The sequence below is a fragment of the Thamnophis sirtalis genome, unplaced genomic scaffold (genome assembly GCF_051295495.1).
Source record: "Thamnophis sirtalis isolate CommonGarterSnake01/CBP01778 unplaced genomic scaffold, rThaSir2_p1.2 scaffold_10, whole genome shotgun sequence".
In the NCBI taxonomy this organism is placed as follows: Eukaryota; Metazoa; Chordata; class Lepidosauria; order Squamata; family Natricidae; genus Thamnophis; species Thamnophis sirtalis.
The window spans coordinates 20,620,503-20,638,582 of NW_028261390.1; the positions used below are offsets into that span (position 1 = coordinate 20,620,503).

Sequence of the window (18,080 nt, forward strand, 5' to 3'; positions counted from 1 at the left end):
AAATATAACAAACTGCTGAAAGAAAAATGCTATGTAGATGTTTCATCTTATTACTATCTTTGTGTACATTAGAATTATGCATTGAAAATTTCATATTCTGTGACAAGATGTTCCACAAGTGGAATAAATTATGCAAAGTCCTAAGCTTTGCATACATTTCAACTGTGTATTTTTCTAATGGGAAACATTGGAATATAGTTTCGGTTTTAAAGATAAAGACTCAATAAGGAACTGCACATAGAGAGAACGGATGTCCAGTAAGATCCTATTTCTGTACTTGCAATTATGGGATTAAAAAAGAAATCTTCACCAACGTATTATGTGTTGCAAGTCAGAAAAATCTACAATTGTTAAATATGGCAGGGCAATTATGAACAAATGAAAAGTATGTTGGGGAAAGGTAATGTTAGTAATAAAGAACAAAAAATGTAAATGTGTATTCTCAACAATTTCTATGTTTTAAGACTCTGGTAAACTGCCAGTCTTTTCAAGTCAATCTTTCTGGCAATCACAAAAGACAGATTTTTTTAAAAGAAAAAATTATAAAAAGAAATTATTTGCTGGCAAATTGAAGCCATGCAATTCCCTTAACACTGCACTCTTCCTATCACATTTTTTTCTGCCAATCCACTACTTTTCAAGTCTAAATTTTGATGAGATGGCTATAGCCATGAAGAAATCTGCATAGATATTTTTTTAACTGTCCCACATACGTGTGTTATTTCTGAATAGGGTAATAATAAATTAAATGTCTGATCAGGATGAAGAGAAAAAGATCACAATCTATTTTCAACTTTCAATTCTATTAAAAGTGCTAACATTTGAAAAACAACTTAAAAGACATTCTGAGTTTCATGTCTTTCAGACAGAAGAAAAGAAGTAACCTCACCTACATTTACAAACTAGTCTAAGAGCTAAATATTATAAACTGAGAAAAATAATTTCAGGTATCTTTTTCCCCTAATAAAAGATCTATAAAGCAACCTCTAGAACAGAGATGGGGAACAATAGCTCCTTTATAACTTGTGGACTTCAACAGCATGGCTGGCTCAGGAATTCTGGGAGTTGAAGTCCACAAGTCATAAAACGGCCACCATTCCCCACCCCTACCTCTGGAGGTAAGTAAATACATTGAGAGATTTCCTGTTCCTCTCAACATATGAAATTGTTTTCATTTTGGATAACATTCTGTGGTAGCTCTGCAACATTTAAACTGTATGTCTGCCTATACTTTAAATCAGAGGTGGGCAACTATGGCCCCTTTATGACCTGTAAACTGCAACTCCCAGAATTCCTGAGCCTAGGAGTTGAAGTTCATAGGTTATTTAGGGGTCACAGTTGCCTATCCCTGCTTTAAAACTTATTTTATAGGAAGTGCAGTTTACTGATTTTTATTAAACTTTTCTGAATCAATGGGCGAGCATAATTATTCCTATAAAATAATGCTTATGAAGATTAACTGTTACTGTCTGTATCTTCCCACTCATACAATAGGATGTCCTGGGAATATCTGAAAGAGACATTATTAAATCTTTTGAACAACTTTGTTCCAGGTAGTAATAGCAGAGTGTATGGTAAGAATACAGCTGTACTGTTGCTGATGATGGTACTGGACAGCTGTCAACAACAAAAAAATGTGGGGGAGTAAAAGAGGAAGATTCTTAATGCTTAAATTTATTGCTCCAGATTTAATTTGCAGAAGCACACTGATGTGAACAAAGGGTTAATCTCCATAGTTGGTCAGATGTGATTGTCTCCTCGTGTCTAAACACACAAAATACAAGCGGCTATCTGTACAGTTTACAGTACCAAAACACATATCATTGGAAAAATGAAGTAGAGATATGGTACTTTGTCAAGATACATTATTTTATAGCAGGGGTTTACCCAAACGTATAATTTTGTTTTTAACAGCCACTTTAAAAATAGACAACAAGTTCACTAGTTATAGCTAAATTACATCAACAAAAGAATTGGTGTACTGAATGTGAGCAAACTGGCCAATTGTCAGGATCCCAGATATGGTGGTCTCCGGATAAGACAGTAGCTCTCAAAAGCTGGTTAATTGCTCTCTTATATGGAATGTTGTCTAAGAGGGCCTTTCAAGAGGAAACTGAATGTCATTAAAGACTTGAGGAACTAATGCCCAGAATGCAGCTGCTAAGAAATGGCAGAAGTTTTGTCTAAACAAGATGAAACACAACAGGACATGCTGTCAGACGGTGAATATGATGGGACAGAAAATAAAACAGTACTATCTTATGTTCAGGCATTTCAATGGGGGGGGGGGAGGTTCTGCTTCATCAGATACAGCCTCTTCAAATGTACTGTCTTCCCTCTTACCTGGAGACCACTCTATGTTATGATTTTTTTTCTTTGAGGAAACCCCTATACATAAATGAAAATAATATTCTTCAGTGGTAGACTAAGCGATTTCTTAAAACAAGACTTTAGCTTGCCTTTCACTTCAGGCTGCCTTGAAAATAAGATATGCTACTGCTTAAAAGAACCATCGGAATGCTTCAGCGCTGGGAACAGGTGTTCTCTACAAAAAAGAAGCAAGAAAACAAGTTAAGCTTTCTTTCCATTGCATTGCAAAATGTGCTCTTCTGTTTCTATTAATTGTTTTGTTTTTTGGCTTTCTTTCACGTCAATTGTGCTTTTAATTGTCCCAGTTGTATGTAGTATTTCTTGATGATTAATGAATTAAAGAAACAGTCATTTTAGCAATATATGACTTTTTTGAATTTTAAAACATCAATGGGTGAACTATTGGCAATTATAGCATGTGGTAAATATGCATGGAAGAGATCTTTATATTTTACCTGCTGTTAGTCTAAAGTTTATCAAGTGGAATCAGCCAATGATATCATGGCCTAAGTGATGCACCAATTATTTATATCAATCCATGAGTGATAGGCTAAGTTGACCTGAATATTCAGGCACAAATCTACAATAGAATGAGGTAAACACTTTGAACACAAAAAGAAAATGGCACAAATATCTTGCCAACAATAAACAACAATATTTTACAGTTGAATAACATAAAAGTTATGACATATAAACAATCAACATAAGACCACTCTTGAAAGAAATGTTTTCCCCAAATTTGCAGTATTATTATTATTGTTGTTATTGTTATTATTATTCTGAAATTTTTTGGCAATCCATAGAAAATCATCCAAATCTCTAATCCATTTTCCTTCTTGTTTGTAGAACACTTTTGCAAGAAAAATGAGAAAAAGCTCAAGGCGTGATTTTCTGTCTAAAAAGTTCATATCTGAGGTACACAGAACTTACTTTCCCCCATTAATCTATAGCTTCTCCATTGGGGAAGGTACATTGTTATTATAATTCCCAGTCAGTTGAAGTCCATTTTGCTAGCATTTGGGGAATATATTATAGTCCCAAGACATTTTGAAGGTGCCAGGTAGAAGGCGGCTGGTTTATAGCAAAAAATCATTCTAACTTATTTGATAGATTTTTATTTTTCCTAACTTTATTCCAATCCTTCCCCAGAGCCTCCCACCAGATTTTGACCAATACCAGTTTGCCTAGAGGGGGAATAGGTCAACAGACGGACACCATAGCTACTGCTTTATATTCCATAGTGAGTCATCTAGGGAAACCTGAAAAATAAGTCAGAATGCTTTCCATAGACTACAGCTTGGCCTTTAACACCATTCTGCCGAGCATCCTTATCGAAAAGTTGACTGACTTGAATTTTCCCTCTTCCAGCTATGACTGGATTAAAGACTTTGTAATGGACTAGCCACAAACTGTGAGGGCTGGGTCTTTCATATCCTCCTCCCTGAAGCTCAGCACTGTCTCTCCTCAGGGCTGTGTGCTCAGCACATACCTGTACTAATTGATACACATATGATTGTGTATCTTCTGACCCATCCACTGTGATTATCAAGTCTGCGGATGATACCACTGTATTGGGCCTCATTACAGGTGGAGACAAAGCAGCATACAGGGGGGAGGTTCAAAAATTATCCATAGAGTGTGCAGAAACAACCTGCACCTGAACATCAGCAAGACAAAGGAGATGGTGCTGGATTTCCGGAAGAAGAGAGAGGAACCTGCCCCACTTTACATTGAGGGGGGCTGTGTGGAGAGAGTCCCCTCCTTCAAATTTCTGGGAGTCATCTTAGAGAAGATCTCATCTGCAAAAACAACACAACCCAAGCGGCCAGGAAAGCCCAACAGACACTCCCTTAGGGTCTTGGGGAAGAACAAGATGGAATAACTGATGACCTCCTTTTACTGGTTCACAATATAAAGCGTCCTCACATGATATGTTGGCTTCACAACTGCAGATAGAAAGACATTACAGAGGGTGATGAGCACAGCTCGAAACATCGTGGGCTGTCCCCGGACGTCACTAGATGAAATCGCTAGGACTCGCTGCCTCAGGAAAGTGAGGAAAATCCTCAGGGACGACTCACACCGTGGTCAGCACTTCTTTATTCTCCTACCATCAGGTAGGAGATATAGTAGCATAGCCAGTCGTACAAACAGGCTGAAGAACAATTTTTATCGGTGGGCTGTCAGACTCCTGAATGCAACGTAACATCATATGTATGTAGTACGATAGACTTGCAGGGCTGTGCAACATGTTCATATTGGTGCAATATATTATAATTTAATGTTAAGCACATATATGTATATTGTTGTGCTGTTAGTATGATTTATTGGGTTAGGGATTTTCTTTCTTTCACTGTGATATGTATTTATGTTGGGTAGGGGTGCACTAAGGGAGGCTCAACCAATCTCATTGTACACATGGTATGCACTGACAATAAAGATTGAATTGAACTGAAGCAACCCAACAATGTAGGTTGAACTGATAAACAGCATCTAGATTCAAGTCCCAGAGAGATTCCATGACTGAGGGTGTTCCTGGATCTGCCTACTCCTAATCCAACACCTTAGCCACTATATCTCTGACTCTCTCTTTGTTTATTTAAACGAAACTGTGATTTGGCTGCTTGAACTTCTACCAAATCCCAAAGTGGTGGGGGCTTTGGGGCAGTTTTTAAGATTCCATTAAATCCAGTTTGTGGAAAACTGATAGGACTATCCTTAGCATGGAGTAATTTTGTACGTCATTGTAGGTGTCTTCTGAGGTGAATGATGGGGTGTGATTTGGCTTTCCTTTTGTCCTTTATCTTCTCTATCTCTGGAGGAGGGGCATCTCTCTCTTCTTGACAGATCTCTCTGCTGGCAGCATTTGAAATCAGCTAGCAAAATGTGGTTTCAGTTGCCAGAAAGAGTTTAGCTCAGAAGCAACTTTTGCTTCATCCTAAACTTCAAATGACATCCCTTTTAGTTAGCTGTGTGCTCAAAGATAAACCCTTTGTAAATTGCCTTCCTTTTCTCCTACTGGTTGCCAAGTATTAAGAGGCCCTCACTTGCTATCTATGTACAGCTTTGTTTCCTCCTGATTGGCTTAACTGCCAATATTGTTTTGTACTACAGGATAACTGCTATGTGTAGAGATAACTGCTGTGTGTAGAGAGGAAAGCAAAGCTGGCTGAGGAATTCTGGGAGCTGAAGTCCACAAGTCTTAAAGTTGCCCAGGTGACCCCTGTAATAGAGCAATCAACAACACCAAAATGGCAGGTGTGTCTGGGTGATGGAAGCCCTGCCCATTTTTAACATGGACTGAACAAAGGGCCTGATATAAATGGGGCAGAACTTTGATCTCCTACATTCTGCTCCTAAGCCATTTTTTTTAAATTTACGCTGCGAGAGTATAAGGATAGTAAACAGAACACACACTTTATGTGCAAAAAAAAAATGCTCTCTTTTATGACTGCAGACCAACTTATCCCAGTATTTTTCAGATATGTTTGAATACAGCCTCCTCAGTTCCTTCTTAAGAAGGAGGAGGGCAATAGGGTATTTGTACTGAATTAAGTGGGACAAGGTATTAGATGGGCATTTTCTCTGGAATGGAACTACAGTGGAACCTCTGATCATGAACGCTTCTGACCACGACCAAATCGGGTTCCGACCAAAAAATTCACTTTTCCCCCCCACAGCTGATTTCCCCTTCCACACCATATTTTTTCTAAGCCCCAAATTTCCAAAATTAGGTATGGGTCACGACCAAATCATTTTGTGATCAGTTATGGAACAAATTATGGTCGTGACCAGAGGTTCTACTGTATAACACGGTACTAGGAAGATTATTACCATCACAATTAAAGACCACCAAAAAAGCTAGACATTGTGTTGGGAATTCTGCATCCAGAAGAGTGGGTAAATATTTGTTCTATCTGAGTCATAGACCAAATAGTGGATATAAGTCTGAGGCTGATCTTTCCAATAATGCAATTTCAATAATGTTGCCAATTTAGATAGGGAATCTGAAGGCTTCTAAATGTTAGCAAAATAACTTTCCTGTTTGATCAAATCAACATAGTCAGCAATATTTAGAAGATCAAAGGTTTCTTGTTCTATATAAATTCTCATTGGAGAGCTTTGAACCTCTTAACTAGACCTTTTCTATGGTGGGAAGAAAAAATTCAATTTTAGCCTCTTGTGTCTCATAATTGCAACTCTAAGTCCCCTTACCTAGAAAATACCTTGGAGAAGTACCGATCACAACTTTTTGGTGATGAATATGCAGTAATTTGCCACAGAATACTTAAACAAGCAGAGTAACAATCATATAATACTACTTCCAAAATCTTTAATGATGTTTATATCAACTTACAAATGAAAACAATTAGAATGCAAAATAATTCCCATTGACTTAAAAAGAGTTTATCTCAGAATAAATTCATGTTAAGATTGCACTATTAGTTAAACTGCTTGTTGAAGATGATAGCCCACAAAAAGTATTTTAATAAGTGTCTTGCCAGTATCTAAGCATGTGTAATATAAACTTTTAATAGACGTTTCAAAAGCAACATCCCTTTTTGGATATGTGGTGCTTCATTGATTTACCAGAGAACCAACATCAGAGGATGTTGTCTTAATAAAGCTAATTCCCACATCCGACTCAACTTCATAAGTCATATTTTATATATTTTCCTCTTTAAAATCAACTGAACCTAAATGTATTTAAAAAAGAACAATTTTCCCCAATGACAAATCAAGATTAAGGTAAAGGTTCCCCCTCACACATATGTGCTAGTCATTTCCAACTCTAGGGGGCGGTGTTCATCTCTGTTTCAAAGCCAAAGAGCCAGTGCTGCCCGAAGACGTCCCCCGGTCATGTGGTCGGCATGACTAAACCTAGAAGGTGCACGGAACGCTGTTACCTTCCTACTAAAGATGGCTCCTATTTTTCTACTTGCATTTTTACACGGTTTTGAACTGGTAGGTTGACAGAAACTGGGACAAGTAAAGGGAGCTCACTCCGTTAGGTGGCGCTAGTGATTCGAACCACCAAACTGCTGACCTTTCTGATTGACAAGCTCAGCGTCTTAGCCACTGAGCCACCACATCCCTTAAATCAAGATTAGATGGCAGGAAATCACGAAAGAACATGAAAAGGGAATGGAAAAGTGCTTGAGCCAAAAGTTCTTCAGGCCAGCTTTCTGCAACGCAGATATCCACAAAAGATGAAAATCTCCATTCCAAGGATTCCCCTTTTAGCATGTCTATAACCCTGGGAGTTAAAGTTCAAATAATTCTGAATCTGAAGGGTATGCTGGTTGGGGAAGTTTGTAATAGGCTGAGGGACATTACATTACCAAAGTATATATATATGTATTATATCTGAATAAACCTAGGAAGTAAAAAAAAAATGTCTACTCCTTAATGTAATGTGCAATAAACTAATGAACAAGGTTTCTTAAAAAGTTCTTAAGGGATTTATTCTTATTTTTCTGCTTCCAAAATAGAAGCAGTTAAATTAGTCTGCTTAGTAAAAAAATTTAAGAAATGGAAAAATCCATTCATAATTCTATATTGTAAGAACCCTTCCAAAGAAACAATTAAAACTTACCAAATATAGAATAATCTTCTTCCAAGAACATAAACTGGTAGAAGAATATATATCTATGATAAGAAGTTTCATATTCTGCCATAAAAGAACTTCCATTTTCTGCTAATATTTACCTTGCGTATCACAAGAGTAACTTGCAGGATAATTCATTTACTGTGTGAACTAAAAGTAAATTAGTTGGTCCAACAATGGGACATTATACTACAAAACTCTGGAATCAGTGAAGTCTCTCAAATATGCATTTTATGTTAACTTAAATTTCTAGTCTCTTTTAGACAAATCTATGCAAAGCATGCTATAGTAAAGGTAAACCTTTCTACAGTGAAATTCAACTCATGTACATATAGTTTGGCAGAATAGAAGAGATTTTCCATTGCCATTTTTACTTTAGTTTTAAAAGACCTGAAGCATATGTATTATGGCTGTTTTAGTCTTCTCAGAAATTGAGCTAGTTAGTAAAAATCACAGGTGTCAAACTCAATTGTGTCATGTGATGTATCATGGTTTTTTCTTTCGCGGAGCTGAGGTGGGCGTGGCCTATGCATGACGCATCTGACCTGCGCCCCATCAGTTTGACAGGTCTGATCTAAATTGAATCATAGAACTTCTGGAATCAACATTCTGCCAGACGTACTCCCAAACTGAGAATTTGATCTTTGAAAGGAAGTCTGACTCCCACAAAATGGGCTGATATCAAAAGATTTTCACTGTTCATCCGTATGGACAGCAATAAATTACAGGATAATAACATGGACACAATATATCAGGAAGCTTTTTTGCTTAAGCTCCACTATAATGAATGCATGTTGTGTAAGAACTTGGCAATGCTCTCCTTCGGCAGCCATTCATAGAGATATTCAGGAAAGTTATTGTATTATTTGTTCTTCAGCCACAAACTGATCCTACAGAATCATCTGTGATAGTGTTCATAGCAATAGATTTGTAATACTGCTTTATAGTGCTTTACAGAACTCTCTAAATGGTTTACAGGCGGCATATTGTACCCAACAATCGGGTCCTCATTTTACCGATCTCAGAAGGATAGGAGTCAACTTTGATCCAGTCAGGATCAAGCGCCTGGCAGTGGAATGAAGAGTTAGACTATACAACTGCATTCCAACCACTGTGCTATTATGGATCTTTTAATGACCAGTGGCCTTTCGTGAATAGTATGGTTTTCATAATAAATGTACCCTGTTTCCCCTTAAATAAGACCTCCCTGGATAATAAGCCCAATCAGGCTTTTGAGAGCATGCGCTAAAATAAGCCCTCTCCTGAAAATAAGCCCTTCCTGAAAATATTGCAACACAACAGCAGCCATGAGGTGACTACGCTCGCTGCCTCCTGCACCTCAAAAATAATAAGACCTCCTCAAAAATAAGGCCAAGTGCTTATTTTGGGGGTCAAAAGAAAATAAGAACCTGTCTTATTTTGGGGGAAACACGATAGATTTACTGTTCTGGTTAAATAGAAAGGGGAAAATATCTTAATGAATTACTTTCCAAAGACACTGTCTCAGCCACCTTTTAATTATATTCTGAACCTCAGGATTTTCTTTAGTACACGAGCCAAATATACAAGCTGCCGATGCATGTTCTCTACTTCTGTTCTTTGCTGTTGCAGGTGACAAAATAAAGATGCCTTGCAAAGTTATTTGGATCATGATACACACACACACAAACACACACACACACACACACAGAGTGTTTCCCTGAAATTATAACATGTCCTGATAATAAGGCCATGCCACATTTTTCTGGTGGGCAAAAATATAAGCCCTCCCCCGCAAATAAGCCCCCTGGACAACCCCCCACCTCTGGTCAGGCAGAGTGCCGCTCACCAACCTAGTGGTATCCAGAAGGTGCCAAGCCGCAGGAACCGGGAGGGAGGCAAAGGTGATTGCGTTGTTTAGCGCCTTTGGGATACCGCTAGGTTGGTGAGTGGCTCTGTGCACAGCTGAAGAGGGGGGTTGCTGGGCGGCTGCTCTCTTGCGAGCGGGCTCCCAAAGAGCCGGGCACAGCTCATGGGCGAATGGCTGTGTTGCGCTATTGCAACAGCCGCACGGCAACCCCAAAACAATAAACCGTCCCCTCATAATAAGGCCCAAGCCATATTTTGTATGTAAAAAGAAAATAAGACCCTGTCTTATTTTTGGGAAAACACGATGTATATACTGTATATATATGTTCAACATTGCAGAGACTGTAAGTTGACTACTGATAAAAAAAAGATATATGGGTCAGTGGTGAGTTTACATTATTTTTACTACCAGTTCGCTAGTGCACGTGACACTTCTGTGCATGCGCAGAAGCATCTGGGCAGGTGGGCGGAGCCTCCTGCCACTGCTACTACCAAGTTTGACCAACCCGGGCTGAACCGGGAGCAATCCACTTTTGATATGGTATATAATTTATCAGGAAGTTGTATATAAAAGGAGACTACATTTCAAACCATGCACAGCAATTTCGATGCATCCAAAGAGACTTCTAAAAGGAAGGACTCAAAGACATAATTACCACTATTGCAGTAAGCTATTGAAAAATATCTTTTAAAAATTCCATTTTTCTTCTGAAACAACATTTTCCCTCTCTTTTTACAATTCTCTACCTACAACATATATTCCAATTTATAAGTAGAAGTCAAACATGAAAAACAAAAATATTCCATGAAAACAATGTTGCTCATTTTTTGTTTTTGTTTTAAAAAGACAAACTTCGTCCATTAGATTCTCTCAGCAAAACCAAAGGACCACAGTTGCCAAAACTTTTGCATGGTAAATTCTTAGTTTCCCAGCTCTTTTTCTTTTCTTCTTCAACATACTAGAGCCAGCAAGTTGTGAGAACGCAGCAGGGCCTGCTAGCTCTTGATAATCCACCCTCAGTTTCAAGCATGCCTAGCAGGGGCTTGGAGATCACAAGTGACAGCTGGAAACTTTTCAGCTATGTTGTCTGCTTAAGCTCTGATGTGTTCTGCTCTACGGAAAGAGCTTCACAAAATCTAGGCTTATTATCAACATGAGGAATTATAAAAGTCTTATTGTAACACCCTGTTAAGATACATTGTGGTGCAGTACCTAGAATTGCCTCCCATATAGTTGGGGGATTATACGATTAGAAATACAGTACACACAGAGAGTAAGGCAAAGGTTCCCTTCGCACATGCGCGGTAGTTCCCGATTCTAGGGGCGGTGCTCATCTCAGTTTCAAAGCCAAAGGGCCAGTGCTGTCCGAAGATGTCTTCGTGATCATGTGGCCGGCATGACTAAACACCAAAGGCACACAGAATGCTGTTACCTTCCCACCAAAGGTAGTTCCTATTTTTCTACTTGCTAGGTTGGCAGAAGCTGGGACAATTAACAGGAGCTCACTCCGTTACGCGGCACTAGGGATTCAAACCACCAAACTGCCAACCTTTCTAATCGGCAAGCTCAGCATCTTAGCCACAGAACAACCTGGTACCCACAGAGAGTACTAATAAAAGGTTCTATACGACTGAATTTCCATGAACCTTAGCCACACTAAACCAAAAGGGATGTGGTCTAACAAATCTAATATCTATGCATCAGGCTAAAGAAAGCTACATTATACAATACAATAGCAGAGTTGGAAGGGACCTTGGAGGTCTTCTAGTCCAACCCCCTGCCTAGGTAGGAAACCCTATACCCTTTCAGACAAATGGCTATCCAACATCTTCTTAAAGACTTCCAGTGTTGGGGCATTCACAACTTCTGGAGGTAATCTGTTCCACTGATTAATTGTTCTAACTGTCAGGAAATTTCTCCTCAGTTCTAAGTTGCTTCTCTCCTTGATTAATTTCCACCCATTGCTTCTTGTTCTACCCTCGGTGCCTTGGAAAATAGTTTGACTCCCTCTTCTTTGTGGCAACCTCTGAGATATTGGAACACTGCTATCATGTCTCCCCTAGTCCTTCTTTTCATTAAACTAGACATACCCAGTTCCTGCAACCGTTCTTCATATGTTTTAGTCTCCAGTCCCCTAATCATCTTTGTTGCTCTTCTCTGCACTCTTTCTAGAGTCTTCACATCTTTTCTACATCGTGGTGACCAAAACTGAATGCAGTATTCTATGACCCAAAAGATACAGGCAAAAATCCCTTATCCAGTACAAACTTTCAGAGATTGTTAATGTGGAATTATACAGTATTTTTTTTTACTGCGTACAGATGATCTACAGTGCTTCTAGAGATATTAAAATGTCCCCCCTTACTTTTAAGAACAATGTCTTAGGAAAAGATGGTCAAAATAGTTGAGTAATGCAAAATTGTTAGGGTTTCTGGACATACCCATTAACTCATTGACTAGGTTGGATAAATAGAAACAGACTATACACAAGAGAAACATGGAGGATGGGGTTTCAAAGTAGTCTAAAGTTAGGGAGTTGTGGATGAAACTCCATACAGCACGGATACAGTTTTTCCACATAACAGCTGCAACACAGCACAGCTTAAAATAGTTGCTCTGGTGCATACTATGACTGTCCTGATTTATTATTTGGCTGGTTGAAAATCGGTTACCATTCTTTATTTTCATCTAGAAACTAAAATAAGTCAGTTAAGAAGTTGAATTCCATATGGGTCTCTACAAGGTTACACTATTCACAGTAATAAAAGGGACTTGCTTCTAAGAGGCTAGTATTAGAATGTTTGTTTTGCAGACTGAATTTTTGCACCCAATTAAATACATAAAGGCCCTTTTTATTTTAGCAGCATGCACCTACATACACACACACACACAATGTGGAATAGGCACACAGCATCTCCAAAACTCTGCAGAGTTTATTATTAATAATAACAAAACTCTTGGTCTTGAAACTGAACATAGCTTTCTTTTCTCAGTTTAAAAGTAGCAACAGTAAACGTCCAGATTCAAAGGAAAAGGAGGGGGGGGGAAGCAATGAGGTCATTTAAACTCAATTCACGCCATCAAATTATTTGATTTTTTTCCCCAGGAAAATGTCAGATTCTAAAAATTGAAAGGAGAAGAAAATCTACCCACTTTGGTGGCTGAGCAAACCAACATGGGATGTGAAGGTGCCCCATTTTTCTGATTGTATAAATTTACCAGTCTCCGCTAAGGAATCAAAGTCTTGATGAGATTACAGTTAGTTTCTGGCTTCTGGGCTACGCTTGCAAAGGGATCATTATCCTGAGTGACAGGAAAGAAAGATTCCTCTGGAAGTGAGGGGGAGGGAAACCAGGAATAAAATTGGAATTGATCAGCATTGTTTAAAGCAGCCTTCGGGGTTCGGCAGGTGCAAATACTGACAAACAGCGGACTCCTTCCCCAAAGGAAACTCAACCATCCTGCTGTTCGGTTACATTGCAAAGTGTGGGCACTCTAGAAAACTTAGCACAATGTGAGCTTGATAACCTTTAAGCCTTTGATTCTGTCAGCTTTCCCCTGCCTGCCATCTTCCAGATGTGCTGATTTGCAGTCCCCTGTCATCCAGAGATGCCAAGTTGAGAAAGATTGCTCTATTTTTTTCCCCTTTGTTTTTCCATTTTAATGAAAAAGGGCATCTTCCCTGAAGGTGAAAATCAGAGGAAGCTGTATTGGAACTACATTCCAACATAGGCTCTAATTGTTGGCAAAATGATTTGGGTTCACTCCACAATTCAGAGAAAAAGATGCGGTAGCAATACGACATAATTACCATATATATACTCATGAATAAGCCCCTCTGTGGATGAGCTTACCCTTGAAATGTGAACCAAAATACCATGAAAAATGTGCCATGTACAGATAAGCCAACCTGCATTTTTCATGGTGTTTTGGTTAAAAATTCAAGGGTCTACTTATCTGTGGAGTGGCTGATCTGCAAAAATATATGGGAAATAAGGGTCCTTTAAAAAATATATTACTGTATCTACTTGCAGATAAGCCTATCTATGAATAAGCCAAAGCCAATTTTGGGGTGCATTTTGGCACCTAAATTTTTTTGCATATTTGCAAGTATTATCTATTATTTATTTATTTTATTTATATACTGGCCATATCACTGTTAAGTTACTTGATATCGGCAAGCGTATATAGTGGTGCTATACTTCCTCTCCCTACTCTGTCAGTTCCATTCAAGCTGATGAGGAACAAAAAACACATCAAAAAGTTATTGAAAGAAGCAGAAGAAAATGTTGGTGAACTCTTCAAGGGTAGAGCCCAGGGGTGAAATGCTACTAGTTCGGGTCGGTTTGCCAGAACCGGTAGTAAAAAATATTTTTAAAAGTTTTTTTAAAAAAATGTTCCAATGATCGCACAGCTGATCTTTGGAACTATTTTTTTTAACTTTTTAAGCATGTTTTTTTTTAACTATAGGTTCTCTGGAAACATTGGAGTGGGGGTCCATTTTTGCTACCAGCAGGCTTCCCTGATGCCTGCCATGCCAAAACAGGGGGATGGGGGCTGCTGAGAAAGCCATGCCCAAGTCACTCCCACGAAGCCACATCCACAGAACCGGTAGTAAAAACAAATAGATTTCACCACTGGTGGAGCCTATAATTTCCATATAAACCTGACTTACAAGAGGGTTGAAAGGATGCATGTGAATGACATGTCTTTCTTGTCTCTGATCATGGCCTGTACCTCTACTTTTTTGAACATAAACCCTGTCTCTGGTACAATCAATAATCCAGCAATCTTTAGTCTTTCTGGTTTCCTATTATTAAAATAATTATCATTTCACTTTTTAGATGAGGAACCAGGAGCAACCAGGCACGGTGGAAACAAAGGAAAAACACAGTACAAAATACCTCTAGATACATAAAGATATTCTAAAGACACGAGAAATGGATAGAAAACAAAACCCTTTGTTTAGGGAAGAAAATTTGGGGACTATAATGAATATAATAACAGCCACAGTAAATTTAATAATAACATAGCATTTTGTTATTTGTGCATCCATGCCATTTTTCCCCCCAAGAACTATTGGAATTACATTTGGTGTTAACATTTTCAAGTCCTAAAGTTTATTTATTTATTTTATTTATTTATTTAATTAGTTTGTATGCCGCCCACTCTCGGAAGACTCAGGGCGGCTTACAAATAAAAAGGGAAGGGAGGGGGAATATAAAAATAAAACACAACAATTAAAAATTCAACAACATTCATAACTTAAGATGGGGCTGGATAATTCAATAGCCCCAGGCCTGCTGGAACAGCCTGGTCTTGGTCGCTTTGCAGAAGGGTAGTAAGGGTCTGGATCTCAACGGAGAGATCGTTCCATAGCGCCGGAGCAGCTACAGAGAAGGCCCTCCCCCGGGGGGTCGCCAGCCAACATTGACCGGCAGATGGAATCCGGAGGAGGCCTAGTCTGTGCAATCTAATAGGTCTTTGGAAGGTAACTGGCTGGAGGCGGTCTCTCAGGTAGCCAGGTCCGATACCATGTAGGGCTTTAAACGTAACGACTAGCACCTTGAAGCGTGTCCGGAGACCAATGGGAAGCCAGTGCAGCTTGCGGAGGATAGGTGTAACATGGGTGTACCTAGGTGCACCCACAATTGCTCGCGCGGCTGCATTCTGGACTAGCTGAAGTCTTCGAACACTCTTCAGGGGCAGCCCCATGTAGAGCACGTTACAGTAATCCAGTCTTGAGGTGACGAGGGCATGAGTGACTATCCGAAAGGCCTCCCAGTCCAGATAAGGTCGTAATTGGTGCACCAGGCGAACCTGGGCAAAGCCCCCCCCGGTCACAGCCGACAGGGGATGTTCTAGTGTCAGCTGTGGATCCAGGAGGACTCCCAAATTGCGAACCCTCTCTGAGGGGCGTATAATTTCACCCCCCAGGCTAAGAGATGGAATAGCTGGACCATCCTTGGGAGGAGCATCAATAGCCACTCAGTCTTGTCGGGATTGAGTGCAAGCTTGTTCGTTCCCATCCAGACCCTGACAGCCTCCAGGCACTGGCACATCACTTCTACTGCTTCACTGAGTTGGCACGGGGCGGACAGATACAATTGTGTATCGTCCGCATATTGATGATATTTAATCCCGTGCCGGCGTATGATCTCACCCAGCGGCTTCATGTAGATGTTAAATAGGAGGGGGGGGACAGGACCAAACCCTGCGGCACCCCATAATTGAGGGGCCTAGGGGTCGATCTCTGCCCTCCCACCAACACCGACTGCAACCTGTCCGAGAGGTCGGAGGAGAACCACCGAAAAACGGTGCCTCCCACTCCCACCTCCCGCAACCGTCGCAGAAGGATACCATGGTTGATGGTATCGAAGGCCACCGAGAGGTCAAGAAGCACTAGGATAGAGGAGTGACCCCTATCCCTGGCTCGCCAGAGATCATTAATCAGCGCGACCAAAGCAGTTTCCGTACTGTAACCAGGCTTATGATAAAATTAATTCACTAAGTCAATTATTGGTTTTAAATATGTAATGTTTTTATTTTTAAAATGATAGTCAGGAAGATAGCAACTTGATGTGCCCAGGAATATTTTTGGACTGGAATTGTTTTTTGTGGGATAATGAGGACAGGGATACACACACTCCTTACTAAAGAAAAGGGGAGGCTATTTTGAATGAAATGTGCACATTCTAATTTATATTTTTAAAGGTTGCATTATAAATAATTTATACTGAAATACAATGCATTGCACCATATTAAGAAGAATGTAAGTAGACCATTGCACAATCTTTTTAATATGCTGTTCAGATATATAGCAGCCAACCTGTTGCCCTTCAAATGTACTAGATTCACAGGTGCCAGAATTCCCAGTTAGCAATTGACTAGACTCTTTTTAAGTTATTATCCCATTATATCTGTACAATAGTAAAGACTTGGGGAAATGGGGAATTTCTGTATTGACCCAGAGCAAATCATAGCATACCAATTCAGGCATGGAACTCTATTATCAAATTACTGTAATTCCTTCTATTTGTTCTATTTAATAATGCCTATAATAGCTGAAGTTATCCTTTTCACACTAACACCAACACAAACATTTGATGTTCTTCTATATAGGTTTTATTTAAAATAGCATGGTTATTTTGTTACAAGTATAAAGAATTTTTAAAGTGCTCATTTAATATTGTCAAGGATCACAGGGGCTGCCTATGATTTGTATAAAATAAATGAGATAAGCATAGCTCAAAGGCAGGGTTGTTGTGTAAGTCCATGGAAACTACTAATTACATTTTTATAAATAAATAGCACCCAGAAAAAGAGCTGTGTGTTTCAGATATGTACTGATAATAACAGTGTATGCAGAAATACATACTCAAAAATAAATGGCAGGAATGCACTACATAGTTCTCGTTTACCCATAAATTTATTTCAATCACCTGCATTAAAGACATTAAAAGACCCTATATGATGAATGTATGGCACACGTGTCGGAAGTGGAAAACAGAGCCATCTCTCCAGGCACGCGAGCCGACGCCCGTTGCTCTTCTGGGTTCCGGCGTGCTGGCCAGCAGGTCTTCCCATGCGCAAGAGCGCCGGAAACCAGAAGAGCAGCTGCCTGGTGAGCATGCATGCACTAGGTGGCTATTGCTCTAATTTCCGGCATGAGCATGCACTCCGGCCAGCTGGTCTTCATGCATGCATGCGTGCCAGAAACCAGAAGACCAAGTGGCTGGTGCGCATGTGCATGCCAGAAATCAGAAGAGCAGCCACCCGGTGCATTTTTTTTTTTGTCTGTACCCCCCCCCCCCTCCGTTCCCAGATTTGATTTGTCAGCCGCCCTGAGTCCCCTTCGGGGGAAAAGGGCAGCATATAAATATAATAAATGAAATGTAAATGAAATGAAATGTGCATGTGCGTGCACACTCCCGTTTCAGTACTCAATGCCGAAAAGGTTTGCCAATGCTGCTATATAGTATAACACTTCTAGTTTTAGACTAAATATCTTACAAATGTGATTTCCCCTCACTTAAATGAAAAGGACTGAAAAGTATGCAGGTTATCATATATAATAACTATAGAGACACATATACTTGTTTCATTGAACTGCAGGCAAATATTTAGAAATAGTGTCAAAGTTCTTTTTTCCTATATGGAACAATAAAATGTACAGCAATTCTGATGCATTTAAAGCCGTAACATCTAAGCCTTCATCTGAAAACCGTGCACTCTGAAGAAATAGTCAAAGAT

General features: G+C 39.5%; 1 protein-coding gene across 1 annotated transcript in view; it reads right to left on the minus strand.

Moving 5' to 3' along the window:
- Nucleotides 1-2,268: 2,268 nt before the first annotated feature.
- CXXC4 (CXXC finger protein 4) overlaps nt 2,269-18,080 on the minus strand; it is a 55,657-nt gene continuing 39,845 nt past the window's right edge. Inside the window, exon 3 of the mRNA XM_087724173.1 lies at nt 2,269-2,545. Within this exon, the coding sequence (XP_087580299.1) occupies nt 2,501-2,545 (45 nt within the window). The 3' untranslated portion in view covers nt 2,269-2,500. The remainder of the gene's footprint in view (nt 2,546-18,080) is intronic.